Here is a 26,270-nt window from a genome sequence, read left to right as displayed (position 1 = left end):
TTTTTTAAGAGGATTCACAGACCAGGACTTTTAACTACAGAAAAACCTTTGAAAAAGCACATCTTTCAGTCTTTTATGTAAGCCCATCATACAAGGCTGCTCCATATCCCTGCAGCTATAAGGGAGAACTTGTCTTGCTACAGGTGTTTATGTTCAAACAGCTCTCAGTACTGGATTGGTGTGCTCCTCTTCCCCCCAAACAGCTCTGGTGTATTTCTCAAGGGTTGTTTAGGAGCCTAATATTTTTCACTGAGTCTCAAGATTACATGATCTTTTTTGAGTCCCTAAGAACTAGATTTTGAAAAGCATTTAGGCACATGAAATTTTTCACATGTGCTCATCCCTGACTTCTGAGCATTTCGAAAAACTCCAGTGCTGGTTTAGAATCTGTCTCCTTTTCTTATGTTCAAAGATGACCAAAACCAAAATTGCAAGCTTTGAAAGCCCATAAAAGGCAGAAATTTGTAACTCAAGAACTCAGAATGTGTTAGAGTACAGATCTGCTCTGAGGTCTGAGTTCATTCCATGGACATAGAAACTGATAGAAATAGGTAGGTTACTTTTGCAGATGATATGTGTAACTTTGAGCACGTAAAGAATTGGTCTAAGTTAAAAACTAACTCCTTTTCCATATCTACAATGTAGACATCACATCAGCTTGTTGGCAAATAAGAGCAAAAAGCAGTGATTTGAGACGTGGATTTATCCCTTTATAATGATCACACCGTGCAAATTATTGTGTACATAAATTAATCCCATGTTTTCACTTTTTACTTAACTAAAGTATCACAGGCCATGGAGCAATTTTTGTCCTTGTGATTACTAGAAATGCTGTCCCTCCCAGTACCTCCAAGGAGGAGACCTGTGAGCATACACATTCTTTCAAGCTATTTGTGCCTCACTTTGAACACAGTAATTGCTACACAAGCAAACAAAGTGCTACACAGGTAATTACAAAATGCAGAACACTCTATGTAGACAACTCCAGGTTGGATTTAGGAGTTGTTCCAATTAGGTTCCTGTGCAGCAAACGGCTACTAAGTGTTCCTCTGAACTTGAAATGAATCATTAAAATAAGACCAATTGAAAAATGCATCAAAACTCACTCTGGCTCAGGAGGCTTAAACTCTACAAATATCTAGGCCATCAAAACGTAAGTAAAATCTTTTCCATGCAACAACAATAAAAAAGGAGCACTTATGTGATTTGCAGGGTCAGCACTGCTAATTTATAGCAAGGCCATGATGAACTGAGTACCCTTTTTGTATTTCTCAAAATACATGTTATCCTACAGATGCAGCACACTGTGTCACAGATGCCCAATAATTAAACAACACGGACAACTTCACGTAGTTGTTTGCCATGACCTATTGAAAAACTAACAAAACCCAGCAGTTCTTAGGCTTAATACAAGGTGCAGAAAAACAAGGACTGTATTTTGCCCCATTGGTTAAGGGGAACAAAAGTGGCCATGTATCTTAACACCTGGGAAAAGTCAGGGCATGCACAGCTGGCCGCGAGCTGGTCACACATTCCTGAGGTTACAATTACAGCTAGTGTTCTCAAACCAGCCTCACTGACAAGCAGTTGCAGATGGCCAAAACGCTTATGTATGGAAAGAGCTTTACTCAGCAAAATCTTAGAAAAATAATGTATCAATAGGAGCACTTGTATCTGTATATGGAGCACTTTCCCAGTGATGTTTTCTTCAGTTAGCCCACAGGTCATGTCATAGAAACCCCCACCAAACAGGAAAACTTTTGTGTTGCACATCATATAGATCATTTGGTACCAGCATATCATTTCCCCCTAAAGGAGAGTCCCCATGTAGTTAAAATGGGGAAACTATCAGTGTGTTCAGCTACCAGATTTGCCAAGAGCCAGCCACACTGCCAGTGCTCTTCCCAATACTCCAGTTTGATGAGGGGACAAAAGGGCATCACAAGGATCATTTGTGCACACAACTTCATTTGTGTACACAGCTTCACACTTCTGACACTATGGTGAACAGCTAGCAACATTATAGAGAATGAAAACATGGGGGGAAAAAAGTACTGTTCTCTCTCTCCAGCACTGACATTTTAAAAAATACACCTACATGAAGCCTTCTGTGAGGCTTACTGAAACAATCAGAATTCAAATCTGATATAAACTGAAAAATTACCTGCTTAGATATGAGAAGAGAAAATGAAGGCTTTTGTTGTTTGCAAAACCATCCTTACAAGACACTTTTTAAAGGATGAGGTGATCATATGATTGGGTGCAATTTTTTGTGATGCTGAAAGCATGGATACTCAATATAAAATAAGCTACAGCAGTTATTACTGTGTTAAAATACAGGAGGAAAAATATATTTAAGTTAAATATCTAAGATGCTTTTAATTAGTAGCTTTCAAGTTCCTGGAGTGTCTAGCAAAATTTATACAAGAATTGGTATAATAAAAATCATTACTTTGCATCAAACATGGCCAGAGCCAACAATAACAACTGAAATTGGGCATTGATTATTTGCACCACTAAGTAAAAACATCTTTCATAAGAAAAGAAGTGCTATCTTTTCCAGAAGAGAATAAGCAAAAATTGCATCAAGGAATAACATTTTAGTTGCAAAATTTTTTCAATTAAAAATGTAGTAGAACAAATACACAAGAGTACTGCTTGTGCCTGCTGTTCCCTGAGCAAGAGCCCTGTTACTGTGATTAGTACAGGGCACCACATGAACATCCTTCTGCACATGATCAGCAAGACTAAAAGGTCACTATGGTTTTAATTTACTATTTGCTATAAAACTCATCTCTTAAACTGACTTTGCATATGTTTCTCAGTTATCACGCATACCTTGACATCAACAAATCAGAGGTTAGATTACAAATCACTCAGAGTAAACTTGTATTCATACTCTGTCCCAAACCAGCTGAGAGTAGAGGAGACCTCTCCAAAGCTTCTGGCTGTCCATTTTATTGGGCCTTACTCTGCACTCCCTGAGACAGGCATATGTCCCTCCCTGAAGGTTAGGGAATTTTGCCAGAGTAAAGAGTACAGGACCTGACCCCTTGAACAGCAGTAGCCACATAGTTCTCTTAAAACTATTAACATTTGCACACAACAAAACCTCATTGTTAAAAATATTTAAAATAAAGTATTAAGTCTGATACTCAATTTTGTAGGCTCCTATTTGTGAAAATCCCTAAGTCTCCTAAAACAGAATTTGTTGTGAGGTAAATTTGAATCTGAATATTCCCTTCTGCATATTGAGCTTTTCAAAGATTATTTTATTCAGCTTGTAACTACCAGCACAAATGCTGATTCTAAATATATCTGCTGAACTCTAAATGACTTCTGTTTATAGAAATAGGACATAACAAGCTATTAAATCTTCCTTACAACAAACTGCAATGCCAAAATACTTGCTCCAGATTTCTGAGCTAGAGTTAAAAAGACTTAGACTGGTAACCAGAAGAAAACTGGCAAGAGAGTTATTGCACTGTATTTTGTCATTCAAACCTTTCTTTAAATGGACTTGATTTTTATTAGTTCTGCATCCACAGAGGCTTAAAAAAATAAATTAAAAAAATCTCATGGTGCTTGAAACCTTCATTACTTGATATGATTAAGGAATTTAACACAACCTTTGTTGCTACAGAGCACCTAAATAAACTCACAAGAAGCAGGACACAACAATAATGAAAAGATGCATAACTTGTGATGACTTGGATTAATATAGAGTAAGAAATGATATTGAGAACTGCACAAGAAGTTTGCAATCAGGCAAGAATGAACTGCACACACCCATTAAACACTAGGTTCATGCTCATCCTAGTAAAAATACAAGTGTAAATCTGAATTGCAGCATTTGGAGTTTTCACCCTTGTAAACTCTGCATCCCTCTCATGGTTGACTGAGCTGGTTCTTCAGTTTCCAGAAACTACAAGTGGCTGGTGCACTATTAAGCATTTTCAGATTCTACATTGAAGCTCACTAAGAGCATAAAGCACTGTTATTGTAAAAGGTCAGTATCCATTTTATTGCTGTTATAGTTAATGCATAAACAGTTGCTCATTTGCAAACATAGATCAAAATTGAAATTTCAAAGTCACACTTTCTCAAGGAGCTGGCAGCATTTTCAGTTGCTCAAAGGTCATTGTAAATAAAGCATAGAAGATATGGCTCTCCTAAATGGCAATGGGATCTGGGACAACCACTTTTGGAAAAGGGCATTTTGAAGCTCAGTGTGAAGCCTCAGGGAAAGGTTCTGTAACTCTCTTGTGGGAGAAGTAACTAAGTGAATTCCTCTGATGAGAGAACAGTTTTCTACAGTTTGTCTTAGTAACTATTAAATGGTTCCTGTTCTAAATTATACACACCTAAGGTCTCAGGGAGCATCAGGAATGTTAACTGACTAAATAATATTTCTACTCACTCTGCTTAAAGGAAGAATAGACCTCCTACGAAACGTTCCTTTGAAATAATTTATTTACTACTAGTCTGTTTTGGCAAAGTCTAATAAGAATCATATCTAGACTTGCTCCTCACAAACTGGAATCATTAGCCTTTCAAAACTAATTTATGTGAAAAGCTCAAATTATTTCACAAAGAATTTTCCTTTCCATTCTATTGAAGTGATATGACAGGAGTCTTAAATTTACTTAATGGACATGAGAGGGTTTCTCCCTACTGTCCCATTTTGTTTTTTTAATTGAGAAAATAAACCCTCTTATCTTTCACCAGGAACATCTGTAATTTATCTAATATAAGCAGTATCAAGCTAATAAGAACTAAGGAAGATATTACTTAATTAATTTTAATTATTTTGTATAATTTTAGGTATTTTTACCTAAGCATCTTGAAATCCTCCAAGAATAGACTGCCTGGCATTAGAATTAACACAATCTTGTTTCTACCAATACATTTTCATTACTGCAATGACCTGATGAGCAAACACTCACACATAAACGCTTTATAAAGCATTCCTCTGTCAAAATGCTTGCCCCTTGTAAATATAGTAATTTATCAGGCATTTCAAGTGCTGAAGCAAAAAATATCAGTGATCTAAAATATGTAAGAAATGCAATGATTCAATTAATGCTGAGTTACTTCATGCATGAATGAACAATTTGACCTGGGCTTGAATACAGTATTTTTAATAATGCAGCTGCCATATTCGTTGGTGTGTGCATTTCCTGAAAACTAATCTGCCAAACAAGTCACAGAGCATGAATCTGCCGGGCTTCCGTTCTTCGAGGGTCACTCGGTAACGCTCCCCCACGCACGCTGGGTCACCGCAATGCTGCACGCTTCAGAACACTCACACACACACACTGCCATTCCAAGATTAAGACATGCATTTCCAGTTGAAGAATGCCTGCTCTCACCTCTGAGCATCTAGTGGACACTACAGTTTTGAGGAAACTTCCGGTCAGTTTAGGCAATAATTTGTAATTATTTTGGAATACTTGTTTTGGTTTTGTTTTCTAAGTACATGACATTGTGTCTGCAGTTTTTAGATATTTCTTTCCAAGAGACTGTCAGATTCATAGCTTCTCTTTAAAACTGAGGCAGCACAACACATTTGAAATGAACTATTTTCACACAACCCAAAAAAACCCCTACCCTCTCCTGTACCACCTAACTGATACTATTCCAACTGCAGTGCTTAACCTGAGTATACTCTGGGAAAGCTTCACCTATAATCAACTTCACATGGAGTTCATATAAAATTAATGTGCTAGAATGGGCCCTTAAGAGCAATTCCCCCACCCCACCCCTTATAAATATAGCTTGTTTCATTTCAGGTGAAATTTCAAATACAGAAATAACCTTTGAGCAAAACCAAAATCAGGGTTACTTTGAGTAGCTCAATCCAATGAAATCATCAATAAAATTACTGATGTGAAAAAACAATTAGGCTGGGTTGATGAAAGACTACAATAACTTCGGATAAACATTTATAACTTCAGATAAAAAGTGATTAAAAAAGTAAGTAAATATTCTTTAACTGCAGATGACAGCAGCAGTACAGTTAATATTTAATCACGACATTATGAGAATATTCAGTAGTGGAAGAGAGGATTAACATATTGCTTTAAAACATTCCATTACTTTCTGCATCTGTTTACTGATAATAAAAGAAACAGCTGTTCTAAATGTAACATTAACAGGTGTAAACCATTCATTTGAGATTTTAAAACAATAATTCTCCTCTGTTTCCTCCCTAGCTATTCTGAAATGACATTACAAACACCCCTCCTATTAGCTTACACAATTAACTCGCAATTGTTTAACCTCTCTGCATGTCCCCAAAACATATACATGTGGAGTTAGCTTCCTTCTCCTTTTGGGCAAAAGGCTCTGTTCTCCTGCACTGCACATCCTGAACTAATGCACCAGATGTGTCCCATAAAATGGTTGGTCACACTGTTCAGCAGCTTTCCTTTAGCAACTGTTCTATATCAAATTTACTGTAAAAAAGCATCGTAATTATGAAGTAACACTGTATCAAATTCACAGACTGAATATCTCACTATGCTCGGTTAAACTATGAATGATAATTGAGCTTGAAATTGTATATTTACTTTAAATAAGTCCTCCAAATCATCTGCAACAATGTGTGCTTAATTCGAAGCCATTAACAAAAGATTTAACATTTCCACATTTATACTCTCCATAATTTCAGATATGATACTCCATACTTACAGAGAGAAAGGGAGAGGGGAAAAAAATAAAAGTTCTGGTAGCCTTCCATTTGCAAAATTAAATGGATGTACCTAGGTTTCTTATAATTGCTAATCCATCCTGTTAAATGCTGGGTACAAATGAAACAAAATTCTCAAGAACCCTCCAATAAGCTATTGAAACCAAAAAATAAATTCAGAATTATAAGTTTATTTAGCAAAAGAAACCAAACCTCAATACAAAACCAAAACCTGACCTGCTTTATGGAAGATAAAACAAACTCTGAAGACCAATACTACAACCCTTTCAAAAACCTAAAAAGTTGTTTGTTGAAGTTAACTTTCATTAAAATAATACCAGTAAGTTTGCAGGAGAAAAAAAAAGGAATGAAATCCTTGAGACTAGGGAATATTTGCTTGTATAACTAAATAAACTCCTTGGGAATATTGTTCCTATTGATAGATATTTTAAATATTCTGTATCAGAATGGATTCTGCTCTATTTCCACATTCTAACAAATCTCAAACTCCATCATCTAGATTTTACTGTTGCCAATGACTGCTAGGTGCTCCTGAAATAACTTCAACATTCCTTCTGGTTTTGCTATAGTTCTTTGAATGATTCATGATAAAGGGAAAAAAACAAACAAGAAATAGTCCAAACTCCTTCACATACACACTGGTTAACTGGAACAGAAACTTCATTAATAAGATTCCTACAACATTCAGAAAAGACAGGTGTAAAAGGTGCTACCTCAATTTCATGGTTATACCCATATTTACATGCAAGGAAAAAGAATTGTTTTTCCAATGAGATTCTCCTCTATTTATAAAGTCAAATTTATATTCAGCTGTTTCCCATTAAAGGAACGTACAACTTCTCGGGATTTATGTGAAGAGGACACCTGAGCTGCAAACGCACTACCAGAACCAAACCTGCCCCAACCAATGATACAAACAATCCTCTGAAAAATGCAAAGCTACATATGACCAAAAGGCTTTGGAAGCTTTCCTACGAGTCTGGAAAGCTCCTGACCCTCCCCTAGGGAACACTGCTACCTGCCCCAGGCATATTTTAGGAAAGCAAGCATGCACACCACGAGGAGCAAGGTAAGCAATAACGCTTTCACCTGCTGGCAACGCAAAGGAAGGAAGGAATGATGCTCATCCATGGTCAGCTCCAGACCTTAATTTAAGTCCAAATTGTACAAAAGCGAAATGCCAGCAGAGGGCAGCGCAAATACGACAAGTCCCTGGAATGCCCCAGCCCGGCCACTCGTGGGGAAGCAGCAGCGTGGGGGACAAGGAGGTGGCTGCCACTGGCTGGCCGCTGGGACACGCACCCACCAGGCCCCACAGCTCTTCCTCCCTGGGAACAGGTCAAGGATGGCAATATGCAACTCTACCCAACGTTGCACAATTCAGGTTTTCCTCTTCCTTTTAAACAAAGTGCCCGTGGGGACGGACTGACTGCAGGCAAAGGCAGCCTTTGTGTGCTTCCCCGAGAGCCTAGTGGGGTTCACCGTGTGGCACCCGTGCTGATAAAATGGCAGAATCCTTCTCCAGAACTCCTGCCTCAGGCCAGGCACACCATTTAACTGCTTCCAACTTGGAAAGCTACAACCGGGGTATTTCCATTGTTTGAACAAAGAACATAAAATGGATGCATCATTAGAGGCATCAGTGAGAACATCTCTAAGAACAGAAAGTAACAATTCTTTTTGTTCACACCGGATAAAGCAAGGAGAGACCTCCACCCTGTCCTATCTAAAGCCATCTCCCATCAGCAGAACAACTCCCAATTCCAGCTTGCAGTCCCAACCACGAGTAGTGTGGCGGGGAGACACGCAGACTTACAGCTCCAAAGGCATGCTCCAGCAGTCACTGCTGGCACCCAGCCACACAACATCCCCCAGAGACAGAAAACAAACTGTATCTACACGTACCTAAGGAAGAACTCCAGAGCAGCTCTCAGAGGTGCAAGTCCAACAAACACAGCAAGGAAAGAAGCTCCAACTCATAATTACCTAACCTGGAGCACCTGCACTTAAAATCCTGATGCTAATTTGCTTCCATAGCAACTAAATGACCCTGGCACCTGTGAATACCATTTGCCAATCACGTTCAGTCCTCAGTCTAGGGCCTGAATACCAATTAAGACTTGTCCTCTTGATATAGACTCAAGTGTTATGAAAGATGCTAGCACTGGCTTCAGTATAATTAGGATATAGCTATCTTACCTTTTGGAAAAGAAGCAGCAATTATTTATCTTATTAAATACTGGAGTATATTATACTCCAAACTGACTAAAAGTGGTGCAGACATTAATTTAATTTCCAACAATCTTAGGAGATAAACTTCCATTCTGCCATTCTGCAGCTTGCTTCTGGCTTTTCTAACTGTAATGGCACCTCTCTAAACTCTCAGAATTTGTATTCCAACAAGAATAAAAATAAACAAACTATAACCTTCTATATCCCATGCAAGGCTGGGATCCTGTTTCCCCATTAGAGCCAAGGGTCACGTCTCCTTTCTCTATCTCCATCCACCTAGTCACTTCGATTCTAAAAATTCACATCTTCTGCACTGAGTGACATTTAGAGCCAAGTGTCCAGTTTGCAATTGACATTCTCATTTTGTACCTTGCTACCATTAAGCTTGGAAAGACATCCTGCTTATGCCCTCTGATCATCCTTGCTCTTTATGAAAAGGACAAACTTACTTTAATGGCATAAAGAAATAATCATAAAGGTCCCCTCCCCCTGCAGGGAGCAGGGACATCTTCACTAGATCGAGTTGCTTAGAGCCCCATCCCACCTGACCCTGAGTATTTCTCCAGATGGGGCATCTACTGTGTGTCTGGGTAGCCTGCTCTAGTGCCTTACCACCCTCATTGTAAAAAAAGCTTCTTTCTAATATGTAATCTAGATTGATCCTCCTTTGGTTTGAAACAATTACCTCTTGTTCTGTTGCAACAGGCTCTGTGAAAAAGATAATCATTGCCTTTCAGGTTAGAATTTACATGTTGTGATGTATGGCTGTGATGTGATTTCTTAAATTAGTTCACCACTTCAGCATCAGTGACTTAAACATTCAAACCCTACGTTTGACTTGTGTGGTCCAACACTCCTGTCCACAAACTAACTTGCACTTGGGTCTTTCAGCAACCTTTAACCATTTACCCTGCAGCCACAGAAACACTACACAGCTAGGTCCTACCACCACATTTTCATAGTGCCAAGGTTTGCAAACAACAGCAGGGGATAAACAGGAATTTTCAGGTGAGTTTGAAACTTTTAAAACATACTCTTCCAGAGACAGGGCATCTGCTGTGCACAGAAGGCCTAGGGGGTAGGTTTACAGAAGTAGGCCACTACTTGAAATAGAGGAGTAAACATTGTGTTCTGGTAGAAGAGAATGAACCAGTTTACCAAAATCAGTAGCTCTCTATATAGCAGACTATGCCCTAGTTATGCCACATTCTCCCTGAGGGAGGACAGTTTATGTTTCCCACCCCCAAACAGTTTGTGTATAGCACTGCACCAATAAACATCTATGGGCACCTGATTTCAGTGCTAACCTGTGCTCCTGTGACTCACATCCATTCTGCTTTCATGGACCTGGCCAGTTTTTGTTGATCTGAAGTTTTAAAACTTTTGTACTGAACTTTTGAGAACCATACTTCTGTAAATGTAGAATTTTTGGAGACTGGACATTAGTACTGTCAATACTCATTTACATGAGCTAAGAATTTCCAAATAGAAATACAACACCATAGTAACTCCATATGGCATAACTAACTATAATAACTGCATATGGCAATGCCATATTCAAATACTTACAGCTATCTGGCATTCCTTTGAATATTAACAGCTGATGTCCTTAGTATAATAAACTTTGCCATGCTGTGTTGAAAGTAACTTCTAACCACTTCACATCTAAAAAAATTCTGACATACTGGTATTTCTTAAACCTGCAGCAATAAGAGAAGGAGGAAACCAGTTGAGAACATTTCTTTAATAAATTCTTTTTAAAAAAATAGTGGTGAGTTGGTTTTCTACAGTATTTTTTTCTGTTTTCAAATAGAATTTTTATTTAAATAAAGTCTTAAGGATGTGAACATGTAACAATGAAAAGTCATTAAACAAAAGCTTTACACAAAATATACTGAAATTACAGAGTAGTGATCAAAATTAAGCAAGAGAAGTATGACCCCAAACAAAATGTTCCATTTACTGAGTAATTTCCATGGAGTTGTGCTTGTCAACTTCTGGAATATCTGTTAAGTGATGAAAAAAAGGACGACCATGAACGCAGCCTTTATTTTCCTTTCCAAGCTGTTGCTTCATCCTGTAAATTGTGTTTTGCACATCTTCTTTTGACAAATGTAAGGGCAGCTGCCGAGCTAAACGTACTGCTTCTCCCTGTGGAAAGGAAAAACAAAACCAAAACCCCAATAGTTTTAAAGTACCACTTTTTAGCACATCAGCCTGTGGCTACCAGAAAGCAGGAATTAAAAACTCACTGTTTAAAGGTCATCCTTTTCTGCAGCTCAATATTTCAAATCTCAGAAATCTAAATATAACTTTAAACATTTCTTATTGGTCAGTTCATGACATTTCTATAATGGAGGCATGCACAGTCAGCCCCCTGGTTATGTTTGCACTCCTTTAGCCTACTTTTGCAAGATGCTTTGTGTTTCTGATTTCCTGTTGTCACCAGCATCAGCTGTACATGTTTAGCAGTTCACAAGACACATTTCACACTACAAATTTTAGAAGTATCATAAATTATTTCAAGCTATGTAATAAACAATTTGAAAAATACTACAGCAAAACTTCATAGATTAATTTGTATTTACTATGGTCTATTGCATCCGCTTAACACTAGAAAGCAGAAGTGACTGCTAAAGTACCCACACTCAAAGAACTAAAGAACTTCAAAAAGAAGTTCTGTTTCCTCCTCCAAGATGGGCCTTCCTGCCACTGTCTTCTCTTCTGTACTTAAGTCATGTTACCTGGACAGAAATGTATGTGGCACACAGCCTCCCTTCATACTGCACAAACCTGAGCACCATTCATAATGATTTCATCTAAATCATCTCATTTTCTTTGTCTGACATTTTCTCCCACTCCTCCAAGTGGGAAAAAGTTCACTGTGGCCTGTTTTATACCCTGGAAGGCTGCTGCTTCAACCATAACCCTATGCTTTCTTCTGCATCTATCCACTGACAGCAAAAGCTGCAGACATGCTGCCTGCTCAAACATGAAATGAATGATTAAAGTAGTGATTCTGAACATGACAGTGAATGGCATTTCCAGTGTTTAACCTCCCAGAATGGTCAAAAAATTCAGTGCTTATTTCTGAATAACAGTTTTGTAGTTTTTTTACAAACCATTCCTGTCTCAACACTGAACTTATCCTTTCTTTAAGCTTCTTTCCTGAGTGCATGAGTACATAACAGAATCACTCGCTACAAAGGCAGCTTACCACCCTCAAAAGATAGGGAAAGATTTGTGTAATAATGCTTAAAAGATAAAACACATACCCTGTGTAAGTATGTGCCTAGGTCCCAGTTTGAAGTAACCCAATTTATGTTATAAATGAGGCATGTTATAAAGGCCTAAGTAAGAAGAGACTTTACATATATTCTAGTAATGTTTTTGAAAAGAATTGGAATTGAAGAGCATTAGTGAAACAGCTAGACAGGAAGTGATTACTACTACTGTTGGTTACTCCAGCTTTAACTAGTTCCACATCTATTAGTTGTCTCTGAAACTTCATGCATTTATTGTCTCTGGATGGACAATTTATTTATTTGCACAGAAAACATTAACATGAGTCACTGCCATTCTGTGGCACTTTTGTATCCTAACATGGAGAAATGCCTTTCCAGTTTGAAAAGTGCCTTACAGAGGAAACACTTTGTGAAAATCACCTTTTGGTATGTGTTATATCACACTGGGTGACTGCTTTTGGGTATAACTGATGGAAGCATTTTGGTAAGGGATACACAACTCAGAGAGGATATGACACTCTTTTTCAAGAGCAACTTGTTTAGAACACAATGAAATTAATTAGAACACAAAGCTGAAGAAAGATTTTCAAGCTGTTTCAGTAATTATTACAAGTTTAACTGCCTAACACTAAAAGAAAGCTTCTGTCTCACCTCCAAGTAATTTATCACTTTCAGAGGCCTACATTCATATACTTCCTTTGCATTTCTGTTAACTACTGCATTCAGAATTTCTTTCAAATCAGAAATTCCATAATATGGCAGACAATTTGCCATCCCTTCTATTTCCAGATGACTTTCTGCAGCCGAAACACCTGAAAATACAAAAACAAAACAGTAATTCATGCACTGCTTTGATTTCTATTCTATAGCAATTCACAGAAAATTAAACTGATGCAAAGTAATTTAGTACTTTAGTCCAATACAATTAGGAAACTTTTTTGTTCCTTCCTTGGAATGAAAAGCATTTATTTGCACAATGTTTCATTATGATGATGTGTGTTTATTCACATCACAAATGTCTCAGCTTACATTAATCCAAATCCTAGCTGGCACTGTTTAATGCTTAAAACATTTGCAGCATTCCGAGTATTGAGCACAGCTTTAATGAAAGCTTCTGTGACTTTAATTAAACATACATAAAATTAAAGTTGAAGCTAGCAATAAAACACAATTTAGTTTGAAAAAAATTAAAACAGTGTTGGCACTATTTCCTATGTAAGTGGTTTAAACATCTGTAGAGTTCAAATGTTATCATAACAAATTTGGATTCTATTGAAATAAAAAGCAGTTTTTTCTCCTACCACATCTGAGGAAAAATTCCAACCCATATAACTAGAGGCTCTGTGACTGACTTTATATTATCATTCATATGGTATCACTATTGGAGCAGGTAACACTTTGAGTAGGAATGATGAAAATTAAACAGCCTTTCTAACAGAATATCTATTTAAGCATTGAGGTCTATATGATTTCCCTTCTTATTCACATTTCAGGAAAGAAAATTGATTGAAGTTGTTCTGGTATAGCAACTTTTTTCCACTGCCAGTTAGAAGCAACTTCTCTGGTGGTCAGGCTCACATTCTCATTCAGACTATCCTCTCATTCATGTTGTGTGCACAGAAACCTCAGCCCAACATGCACAGCTACCTTTGCTTTTCCTCCTGTACAAACCTAACAAGTACAAACTTTGACACAGACATAGAAAAACTGAATTACTAATGAAAATAAATCCACTCTCGTGTAATGGCTCCAGGTAGGATAAATTACCTTCAGCTCAAGTCATAAATGGTTTTTGTAAAGTCAAAAGAGCTGGAGACAAATAGATTGCTCCAAGGTGGATTAAACTAACAAACCCTCACAAGGGATAATTCCTGTTCCTAATCCAAACAAAACCATGAAATATTTCAGAAGTGAGAGAAAATATATATGCATCATAAGTCAGCTAGATGTACTTTCATTACTGGTAGAATGAAGCTCAGTTATCCATGTCCAGGCACTATCTGACAGTCATTAAATAAGATGAACAGGATAACTGTGCAAGTTGAAACTTTTCCTAAATACTGGTGTGTCACTGGGTAAATAATGCTCTTGGGCCTCTTTAAGCTTCATGGCATGAGATACTTTGACCAGTGGGAATTTGATATAGGGAACAGCCCCTCATCCCCCCTCCCCCCAAAAATCACATAACCTTCTTCCAGCTATGTAATAAACACTGCTTTACATCTGAAACCTTATTTCATTTTTCACCTAGCATTGTCTTCCTTCTCTTTTTCAAGCTGCTTTTCCCTAATTGCAGCCAGCAAGCAGAGACGTATTTTTATATAATACTGTAAAACCTGTGGTCAGATTCAGCTTAAAGCAAAATGTTAAATTATATGAAAGTGTGCCAGATATAAAGGTGAGAAAAGATGATGTACTATACTAATATTTCCCCATGGGCAAGCCTGTCAGTAAAGGACAGGAGGAAAATATAAAGTCTCTTTTCAAAATCACCTTCAGCTATTTTTTCTTAGTTTTTGTCCTATTTTTGATTTAATTACAGATCAGATTTGAGGAACTATTCCAGACCATTTGATCATGCTGCTTTCTCTCTAAAATTATAACTTAGTCTATTTGAAAACCTTTTAATAATTACCCCTCTATTTGCTACCAAAGACAGGACACAAACTTTTTAAAGTTTCAGGTATTTAGACATTCTGTTTATAAACCTGTATTTCCCATAGTTCCTTTTAAAATTATATGACAGTGAGGTTCTGAATTTGCAAAACATTTCCTCATACACTCTTCAGCTTCACCAATAGCCATTGTTCCATCGGCAAATTCTGACAGCCAGATTTGGCTTCCCCATTTTCCTCTTTCATCTAAAAGTCAAAGTGGGCTTGAAAGAGTTTAACATAAGAACAAACAATACAAACTCTGGCTAAGGGAGGTTTATTTCTTTGGTATTTCTGTTTGTGTGCCACTCTTCTTTTCTGCTAACAGTCTTTAAACTGCAAAGAAGCCCCATTGCATGCTGATTAACAAGTATTTATCTGCAAGCCTCTGCAAGAACTCTGATATTGGCAACATTTGATGATTCAAGCAGATGTCCAAGCCTCAATGTACTTGTAAATTTTTAACAAAATATATATTAGGATTTTTGAGCAGTTCTCAAACAGTTGCCATAGTAGTTTCTCTGAAATACTTTGCAACTTCCAAGGAAAGTGTTTCCATGAACAAATAAACTAGCTTTCAAATGAGTAAAAATGTGGATTTCTCATTGTTATGAATTTCCCCTTTCTCCTTCCAAATGAAGCATTTACAATCATCTTTGCATAATTGCTTCTTGATGGCCAGGAAAAACTGTTCCCTTCCAGCTGCCACCTAGATTAGGTGACACTATAACACTGTCTATCTCCCAGTCTATGGTCAGAATCAAACTGAAATTGAATTGCAGTGTGGTTTTCCACTGGTGGATTACAAGAGCTGAGGCAGTTCATATCACCAAGAACAATGGGTTATTTAACTATTACTGCTCTTACAGGCCTTATAAGCACATTCTTTGGACATACTCATGTTGACTACATGAGGCAGAGAATTCTACCCTAAAAGCCTGCCTTGGAGCATGGCCCAAGACCCAGCATTGATACAATACCAGCTAAGGTGTGTTCCTTGGTCTCAGTTCCTCTCCAGCCAAGAATTCCCATCTCTCTCTAGGCCTTTCCCAAAGGCAAACAGACAGATGTGCAGTGAAGGCACATATAATAAACACATCTTAAGAAGAACTGGACAGAAAGTAATCCATCTTACTTCTTGAAGTGTTCCCTGCACGTAGGGGTCACTGTGAGCAAACAAATGCCTGGCAGGTCCCAGAACACTGAGTATTAAGTAATTTGCTTTATTAAGTAAAAGCAAACAGACTGCTCTCCCAAAGGTAGCATCACTTGAAGCCTCAGTAAGGCCAGAACATGAGGGGGTGGGAGGGCAGTGGAAGACAGACTGGAGCTCAGCGTCACAGCTTTGCAAATTACAACAACTGGCACATTCCACAAAGAAACCATTGATTTTGCCTAACTGACACACTGACAGCAAGAAGTGTTTTCTTGGCTATTTCACAACATGTTTTTCACTGTGAGCTATCCAGAGAAAAATCTAGTTGAAAACTCCTTAGACTGATGAGCAGTTAATATTAAGAGAAACAGGGAGACAATACAAAGATCTTAGTCTACCAAAAACATGAAGCAGATGGGGCACTTCCAAAATCTAGGATATTTGGAACAACTCTGGCTGCAGTCAGAGTCTCTGAAGAGAGTAAAGGTAGATTACCTTTCTGTCTTCTAGCAAGAACACATTCAAGAGGCAGACAGCCTCAAATGAAACAATAGGCAAGGAAGGCCTCCAACTCCCACACTCTTGCAAAAATTAACATCCAAAGGTGCATTTGTGAAAATAAAGACATTTAAGGAGCTTCCCCACCAAAATGGCAGAACAAGAACAAAACTCCACGTGGAACTGAGTTCCTTCCAGGAAGTAAACAGCTAATTAGACCTTTCAAAAGCCTACTCGGAGTAGTTTATCTAGTGCCACATGGCACCATGGGGTTCAAAGCAAGGCCTGAGAGAAAGACTCCTGGTAAATTATTAAAGTAAATAAAGCTCAGAACCACTCCACTAGCTAAAAGGTATTGGCCATTAAAGAACTTAGTTATATTTCTATGAATTCCAAGCACTGCAAAGAAATAAGATTCAGTTTCTGAGTATTAATCCCAGGATTAATGCAAGATTAATGAATGAATAATTTTTTATCCTATGAATGACAGTGCCCCTAACATGTCATCCAAGTAAGGAAACATTAATACTTTCTGGGTGGGTTCTTTTTCAAGTGAGAAACCATAAGTACGAAAATCCTCATAAAAAGCCCCTCTGTGCCACAAGTTACCAGAAGCTAAGATTCTGAACTGCAAAGAAGCATTTTTAAAAAAGATCAGTTGAGATGCAAACCTAATGCAACACAGGAATTACTGGTCACCTTCCAGACTAAGGCAGCTGCTCAGTTTTTTTTTAAATAAATAAGCAGTCAGTTCTACAAAACACCCCAAGGAAATAAGGAATAAACCTATGGTCCTATATTTAAATTTAAATTGCTATAGTGATGCCTAGAGAGCTACCTGGAACAGAGGCTGGACAGAGTTAAAGGAATAAAGCAGGAATTTATTAAAAGACCTTCAAAGGATACACTTTGGACAAGTACAAGAGCCCGGCTGTGGCTCTACCCAAGAGGGACCCTGAGCCACAAGTTTTCACACTTTTATAAGTTTTGATTCATTTAAATATTGGGGTTAATTGTTCAATTACAGCTTGAGGTTAAGAAGTCCCATCCTCCCAGACTGCTCTCTTCAATTTGCCAATGTTTACGCTTTTTGGGCCTGAAGCTGCAATGGTGTCCTTGGTTCTCAGGCTGGAAAAGGATTGTTTTGTCTGACTAAACTGTGAGGAGAACTTGCTCACACTTTATATGAAGTTTAGAGTTACACACTAAGGCAGTACAGATTGTGAAAAATATGAAAGCTAAAACTTAAGGCATCAATAGTTATCTAGGAAACTGTCCTAGTGGAGTGTGCAATACCAAAGACAAGAGGTCCAGTGTTCCAAGTTAACATCTGGGTATTATGAGTAGACTTAATATATGGCAATGAGCAACAATACTCTGGGTCCTTCTCTTTGGTAGAAGAATATCTGTAGAGATTTAAACAAATAATCAGTGCAACCTACTAGACTGACAGTCCTCTTAAGAAACCACCATGGGTCAAGGAAAGCCTCTTCTATGACTAAAACATCTGAATGTCAAATTGGAGCAGCTAAATTTCCTTTGTTCTTGTTTTGGGAGGTATCTTAGAGCTATGATGGCATCACAGACTTATTTGCATGGATCAACAGAAAGGCTTGTTATTTTGCAAAAAGAAATTACTAGAAATACCACTAGCACGTTGAAATTCAAACTTAAAGAAATCAATCAATTAATCAACCAATCAATAAATTTGCTTGTGATGTAAGAGGATCTCTCTGTCAGAAAAAATAAACTTTCTACTACAGAAAATAAAACTCTTCACTCAGGATGAAAAAGGAAGCCATGCATATAAACAAGTGCTTCTAAGTGTCTATTAATGAGAAATAAATCAATCAGCAGTCAGAAAGGAATATCTATTATGACCATATCAGGGCTGAAGTCCCAGAGGAAAACACAGACTTCTGAATATGCTGCATCAGACCCTGGCAGAGAGAAAGAGCTGGTAGTTCAGTTCAGCTGAGAAACAGCAAATACTAGGACTGATCCAATTAATCCAAAAAGATAGGAAAAAATTAGTTACAAAGGTTGTGTGCACAGAGAATGGGATTTTGGTGTGCTCCTATGGATGCTGCTAAGGAGAAACTCTCCAGTTACCATGGGTTAATGGCACATTTCCATTCTAGGACCTGTCCACAGCAAGCATCATCCACCATGCAAAGTAGGAACCTCTGGCCCAAAAACCTGACAATATATCCTGAAGAAATACAACTTTTCTGAAGGAAATCCTAGTGCAAAAACATCAGAATGCCTCTCTTTCAGGATGTGTCTGAATTTCAAAAACCCCACAAAAACAGACACTGAATACAGACAGTGAAAAAAGGTAATGCTTCTAATAAGGATTGTGAAAGATATTTTATGAAACAAACTGGTTCTTCAGAGTTGAGAGATCCTACAGAATAGGAGTAAGTGGGACAAATCACTCCTGATATGCAAGTCCCCTTCTGTAAAGATTATACAAGAATCTATGAATTAAATAACCTTAAACTTCATAGTGAAATTCCCAGAGAAGGACATATTAGGAATGTTAAAAATTAAGACCTGTGTGTCTAAAAAATAAACTCTAATAAATATTTGTAGAAAATAGTGTATTTCAGGGACAAGTTTAAGAAAAAGAGGAGAAACTGATTAAGAAGAAATCCTTAGGTCAGCTGGAAAAAAGCTGGGAAGAAGAAAGAAATTCCATTTGTTTGCTGGTATTTCTACCTTCATCTACAGTGGCATGCTCATTTAATAAAAAAGGCTGTAACCACTATAATGCCATCAGTAGAAGTTTATAAACATGACTGACAAGACTCATGTTATTAACTTTTCAGTCAAGTAGTTAAAATAGAAAAGTGGGACAAAGAACTGAATTAGATTCCCATTCTTGACTGGGCTATTCCTATGGTTCATCAACCTCCACAGTGCATACAAAGCACTTTCACTAACTGTAAACCAAACGAGAACAGTTTCCTTGAGGTTTCATTTTCTTAAATTTACATCTTAGGAGCACAGGATGGGAAGACTACATCCCATTTACTGTGTCAAGTCCTTTGCTATTATAGTGTTAAAATGCTGCTCTTAAACTAAGCAGGCTGTCTTAAAGATAGTTTGCCATTAGGTTTTGGCCAAGACAGCCACTTTTGCTCACAGTAGTTAGTATGGGCTGGTTTGGATTTGTGCAGGACACAGTGCTGGTAAGGCAGGGATGTTTTTGTGACAGCTGAGCAGGGCTTACACAGCATCAAGGCCCTTTCTGCTCCCCACCCCACCGCACCAGCGAGGAGGCTGGGGGTGCACAAGGAGCTGGGAGGGGACACAGCTGGGCAGCTGATCCCAGCTGAACCAAGGGACATTCCAGACCATGTGGCACCAAGCTCATAGAGCTGGGGGAAGGAGAAGGAAGTGGAGTGCTGTGATGATGTTTGTCTTCCCAAATGACCATTCCATGGGATGGAGCCCAGCTTTTCTGAAGACAGGTGAACACCTGCCTGCCCATGGGAAGCAGTGAATTAATTCCTTTTTCTTTACACAACTTTTGCTTTACCTGTTAGATGGTCTTTATATCTCAACCCACAAGTTTTCTCACTTTTACTCTTCCAGTTCTCTCCCCCATCCCACTGAGAGGGGAGTGAATGAGTGGCTGTGTGGGGCTGAGCTGCTGGCTGTGGTTTAACCATGAGACATCTGCAGTACTACAAGACTGGTCAACAACTTTCTGTTGTTGCTTAGAAATAAACTAGAAATTAAACTCTTCATCCAGGATGAAAAATTATTTATCTTCAAATTTTCACATTCAGTTTATTCATGTCTAGGTTACATTAATTAGATTTTGAGCAAACTTAGAATATCAGGAGGTAAAAAAAAAAAGTTGGTGAGCAAAAGTGCTAAGCCACAATCCCTCTCTCCCATACTTGCCTAAGGACATATCATAGATGTCCACAGCTTTTGATCTGCTTGTCTGAGTAAACCATGTAAGAGCAGCCTATTACAGTACATGCTTTATTTCCCTAATCATTCACTCCATGATTATTATCAAGATTAATATCAACACCTCTTCTCCTGAGGTGTTGCTATTTATGTAGAGATTTAGTCAGTCAGAAGGAAGTTTCCCTGTTTTTGCTGTGCATGATCCAGTAAGAAAAACAGCTTTGGCTCAGTTCTTCACAAGAGCCAGTCTCTGAGTGAAGGAGTTAGTCTACATCCCTTTTTTGTACCTACCCTTAAAAGATCCCATATGTTACAGTACATCTGTCATCACTGTACATATGTGGGGATCTGTAACACATGAAGCTATAGCATTTCTAATAGCTCTTATGGCCAATCTTTTCCCTGAGCTGTCAGCTAGGTGCTACCCCCAAGGAAGCTTGCTTTTCTTGGAATTCTGCTACAGAATTCGTGATCTGCAGAACCTCCACTGGGTCACCCCTGTGTTTCCAGCACATCCTAGAAAACATTCTTCAGAAATATGTAAAGACTTTTGACTTCTCTTGATAAAGTAAAAAAAAAAAATCTATGAAATGCATTTTTCTGTGAACAACAGAGAGGTATTGAAAAGTACACTCCTTCAAAATGTATTCAGATCAAACTCTGAGAAAAGGTGTGGTGATCCTTTGACCATCTCTTTGCTGGCCCCTTTGGGCTCTGGGTTACAATTTTAATAGAAAAGTATGACATTAACCAGGATCCAGCTCCTTACTGGACCTCCATAATGCTCAGCAGTAAAGTAGTCAGCTAAAGCACATACTTGCAGAAGGTGCCTGGGCTCAGGAATTCCTGTCAGTTTAACCTAAATTATATCAGAATAGCAACTGAGGATATGGGCATTGAGCATTTTGAGAAAAGAAGAAAGAATTGAGGAAAACATGCATTTCAGAGCATTCTTTGAAATACTATTTAACTTTTCTCTTCAGTCATCAGTTTCCATTACTCCATGTTCTGTGTGGAGGATTACATTCTCTGCCAAGAAACAAAATCTCAATGGTAAGGAAAGCAGAATGCTAGTGCTTTAAATGACAAGGTGATGCAGAATAACATGATCCATATTAACAATAATTTAAATCATTGAATCATAGGAAGCAAGCTCCAATGCAACTAATAGATTTTAAAACCATCATACCTTCTATCACTTTTATCTGGAATCCATTTGCTACAAGCCTTGGATCTGACAAATAACCTGATCCATGGAAACTCTGGTAATTCTTCGGCATTTTATAAAGAGCAGCCATATACTGAGATCCACCAATAAGACTGGAAAAAAAAAATCCCCAAGCGTTAAAAACCAACATCCCTTATATGAAAATTACAAGCGTACAAAAACCACAGAAAAAGATATCAAGTGATAAGGAGTCATCCAGATTTTATAAAGTATTTTGGAAAAACAATTGTTTAAAGAAAGAAAATGAGAACTATTCACTTATCTTAGTGAGAGGACTGAGCTTAGGCATACAGTAATAATAATTTTATCAGCCATTTCCTAATTCTTGGAGGAAAATCAGTTATAGTGAAGTTGTGAAAATGTGGAGCATTTAATTTTCTTCTGGGAGAGGAAATTTGTATTTGATGCACTACCAAGGAAACTGGTCAAAGATCATACTTATTTCAACTAGAATAAGACCAAGTGTGCTCAGTACTTCAAGATAAAATGTATAAAACCCAAAACTCTGTTTTAATAGATAAGTGAGTGCACAAATAAGCCCAGCATTAGCAAACAGGGCCTTGCCAGAGTTTACTGTAAATAATTATCAACCGATGTTTCAAGTAATATATACATTTTTGCTCAATAGTACTATACCTGTCTGTTAACACAATTGGATTGTCCAGTTTCTCTACTGGAAGCTTATGGTTCACCAATAATCTCTTACATAGCAGGGCCTCTTCCAGTCTATATGGATTCAGCAACTTGACATTTTTTTCAGTAGCGAGTATCCAGACATCAGGAAAACTCTGACGACGGATCAGGAAAAGCTCATGCTCATCGGAAACATTTCTCTCTTGTCTCTGAAGGTGACGTCTACAGGAACTCAGTGAAAAAGGCACTGTCACAATTTTCACAGGCTGTTCCAGTTTCCCCTTCTTTTCAATCTGGTTATGAAATATCTTGTCAAGCTTCTGCTGGTCAGATGCAGAACTCTTCAGCTTGGCTTTGTGTTTTTCTGCCTCCTTTGCTGGTCGGTGCATTGGCTGTGCATTGGCTTTCTTGACCTCTCTGTTGTACCGTTCCTGGTCCTTAGTGGCTTTTATTTCATAACTTGAAGGAGAAAACAAACCAGTAGCATCAGGAGATAAAAAGCTCCAGACCCCAACCCCTACCACACTAAAGCAGAAGAAAAGGTAACCATTTCAAGAGCCAAGAACCACATGCATGGTCCATTCAAGTACCCACATCAATACACTGCCCACTGTGATGAAGATGGTGATGGTGCCTCTATTAAATCACATCTTGAACAAAAGCTGGAAATTTTCCTTCAAGACAGCCAGCAAAACCTCAATTACTGTAAGGGGAAGGAACTATTACTGTAAGGAATAGATCATATACATCATATAAAGACCTACAGCAAGGTTCTTTTCACTTCAGTCCCTTGTTTAATTTGCAATCAAACGCAAAGGAGTTTTTTGTCACAGGCTCATCCAGCTCAACTCACAAAGTAGTTTGAGCTTCTAGAGCTCTACAGCTTCTAGAGCTCTACAGCAGGGGAGGCCATGGGGCCAGCAGGACTTTGGAGCTTGAATAATTTCCCAAGCCCTGGGTCTTACTTACTTAAAAGCGTATTTGATTTCAAATGGCCTAAAATTAGCCAGATGAAGTGTAAGAATAGAGGATATGAATGATTATCACAGAAATCTGTAAGTAATAATCAATCTTAAAAGTTTTTCAAAAGCAGTCAATAAAAAGCTACTCCTAAATGCTGTCTAAATGGTTAAAACATTACTACATACTAAACCTCTACAACATGAATGGATTCTTAATGAGTTTATAAATGTCAGTGAGATAACTAAACTTTTATAGGTCCCAGGTTTATGCTTGTCTACTGCTTATGAATTTTACTTTTCTGAAAGCAAAGGTTGTGATTTGCTGAACTTCCTCTTTTTGCCCTTATTTGATACCTGAATTCTAGAAGGTAATTCAAACCAGTCTAATCTTCAATTAAAACAAAACCAAAAAAAAGCAGTACTATCATATGTTAGTATTGGAAATAAGTATTTTAGCTGGTCATATTTATTTATTGCTACTTGCTGGAACAGTTTGATTCAATTATGTGTATGCACGCTGGAAAATTAAGGTCAACAAAAGGGTCACCATTTGCAATTAATTATGATGTGCTAGCACTCACATATGGTACCAATATTTAGTTAACTAAAAAAGTCAGCTTAAATAGTTTCTTGCAATAAATCACGTCCTAGAAAATATGGAGCAAACATTAAGATAAAAAACATCTGCTCCTTTTAAAATGAATGGATGAAATCACTTGAACAGAATTTTTTTTAATCCCAAATTCATTTACAGCTTTGACCAGATCAATAAATACTTTGTTTTGAACAGACCTAACTGTAATGCAGGAAAATATTTAAATGTAGGAGAATTGAGCCTTCAGTGATCACTGATAATCCAAAATGAAAGCACTTCCAAACAAAGTCCAACTTGCCTGTCAGTTTAGGCTACCACCAGAAAAATTCTAGTCTTCCAAACTTTGATTGTGAGCATCTTCCAAATTCATACATATTAATATCAGTGATTTGCCCAGAACCAAAGAAAAACTGCAGATTTACAAACTATGAGGGAAGAACATCTTTGACTTTCTGAAAATCCTTCCACAGAGGAACATATAATCAACAAGTGCTACAAGAACAGTGTTTCTCTGCTTTGTGAATTAAGACTGCAAATTCAGGATCTTTTTCTGATGCTACAAAACCTAAAGACATGAAAATTTGCAAAATTGGATGTAAGCAGAGAGTGGAAGAGTAGAATGAAGTCTAGTTTCAAAGGCAGCTTTGGTTTAACTAGAAAAATGGACCAATGATATATTCTTTCCCCCTTGCAATGTAAACTCAAACAAAATAATAAGCATACTAAGAAACCCCTTTTAATGTATATCTCTCAGCCCTTATAAGACAAATAATCTCAATTTGAGTATTTGCTGCAAACTCTGACAGCAAAGACCATGCTACCTGAAAAAATATTTCTCCCAAGGTACAAATCTACTCATGAAGAATTACTGCAGAGTGCTGACAAGGTGATTTGTTAGTCCCATGACAATGTGTGTAACTTTGAACCTTTCCTACACCTTCAGGGTAACTACTCCTGCCACTGTTATGGCACTTGGAGGGATTTTTCCCACTCCCACCTGAGCCTGATGTGCAGGAAACATGAAGGTCAGAAACACATGCAAGCTGTATTAAGTAAGAGGCGAGTGACTGCAAGGAATGAAATCCTTTGCAAAGCAGGGGGGGGGGATATGTGATGCTGCCAGCATGGACATGCATGGAGCTTTCCTCCTCTATTATAACCTAAAGACCATAACATTTGACATTCCGGTTGTGTAATAAATGCTGGCTTGTTTTGAAAAGGCCATCCTGTGTCACTACGAGACATCTGGTGCTTGTACTACTCCCAAAAGGGATTTAAATTAATTGAGACCCAATGGAGGGGCCACAGAGAGAAACAGAGATACTGAAACCATTGCACAAGGCAGGACTTTATCACAGAAGGATGAAGGACTGGAGCCCAGGAAATGTGGGGTTGTGCCAGCATGATGCACAAAGCAGAGCTGTGGCACTTGGCTGCCCTGATGTATTTACATTTGTTGTTACCTCTAGGTGGCCCAATTTATCCAGAGTACCTGGAGGCAAGACTCATGTTCTCTGCCACAAGTCCTTCTGGATTGCTGCTCTGCAGGAAAAGTTGTCTGTGTATCTCCTCCTATTTGCTATTCTCTGAGGCAATTTTAGGATCATAAATGTGGAAAGGTAAACCAAAGCTGGTATTTATAGATACAGCTAGTGGTGAATTCCTAATTTCCTTCAACAGCCATGGGACTCAATTCTACATATAAGGAAAATATATATACACTGTGTGTAATATATTGCATTCAATCCCACATATAAGGAAAACTTGATTGCCAGAGAGGTCTCCTTCCTGAACTAATGCAAAGTTAATCTGTAGGCACACTCTTTAACATAACAGTTGTACCAGGAAAGCAACCATGAAATCTCAAAAGCTAAAGCAGAGCAAATTAAAATTTTCTGAAACAGCTGGCAGAACCTTTTGTTTCATTTCATTAAAAGCATGAATATAATTGTAATAGATTTCTACTATTCATTAATATTTCATTTCATTTCTACTATTACATTAATATTTCTGCTTATGCAGAGATGGACAAAACACTTTCTCACATGTATGGGTTTGTGACCATGGCATGTTGCTTGCACAGTAAACTTTAAATTAGGTTAACCAGAAGCTGGGGGAAAAGGTTTCAATTAACTCTGATACAGCTAACATTCACAACAATGCAGATGTCTTATTAAAATATTTCCTTTTCTTGCAAATGGATTTCAAAAACTCAGTGACAATTCATTTTAGAAAAATATGGAATTTAGCTATTCAGACTGTAATCTAGGAAGACACTTGGTCTTGTTTGAAACAGATTAAAATTTAGACTGTGCTATAGTCTCTGAACCAGCAACGGAATAGTTGGTTAGGGGAAAAAGTAAGTCCTTGTGTCATTTGACTGGGTTTTGCAAATACAATTCTGGGATAGCCTTGGTTGGGATACAAA

At 37.9% G+C, this 26,270-nt stretch overlaps 1 protein-coding gene across 2 annotated transcripts in view; it reads right to left on the bottom strand.

Moving 5' to 3' along the window:
* Positions 1-10,673: 10,673 nt before the first annotated feature.
* The window catches only part of PMS1 (PMS1 homolog 1, mismatch repair system component), a 44,252-nt gene continuing 28,655 nt past the window's right edge, over positions 10,674-26,270 (bottom strand). For both annotated transcript variants that reach the window (XM_066553154.1, XM_066553155.1), the window contains exons 10-13: positions 22,289-22,744; positions 21,614-21,744; positions 12,841-13,001; positions 10,674-11,095 (exon numbers count right to left, since the gene is read on the bottom strand). In XM_066553154.1, coding sequence (XP_066409251.1) covers positions 10,904-11,095; positions 12,841-13,001; positions 21,614-21,744; positions 22,289-22,744 — 940 coding nt within the window. In that variant the 3' untranslated portion in view covers positions 10,674-10,903. The remainder of the gene's footprint in view (positions 11,096-12,840; positions 13,002-21,613; positions 21,745-22,288; positions 22,745-26,270) is intronic.

Source organism: Molothrus aeneus, chromosome 7 (assembly GCF_037042795.1).
Source record: "Molothrus aeneus isolate 106 chromosome 7, BPBGC_Maene_1.0, whole genome shotgun sequence".
In the NCBI taxonomy this organism is placed as follows: domain Eukaryota; kingdom Metazoa; phylum Chordata; class Aves; order Passeriformes; family Icteridae; genus Molothrus; species Molothrus aeneus.
This window is presented reverse-complemented; position numbering and strand designations above follow the sequence as displayed.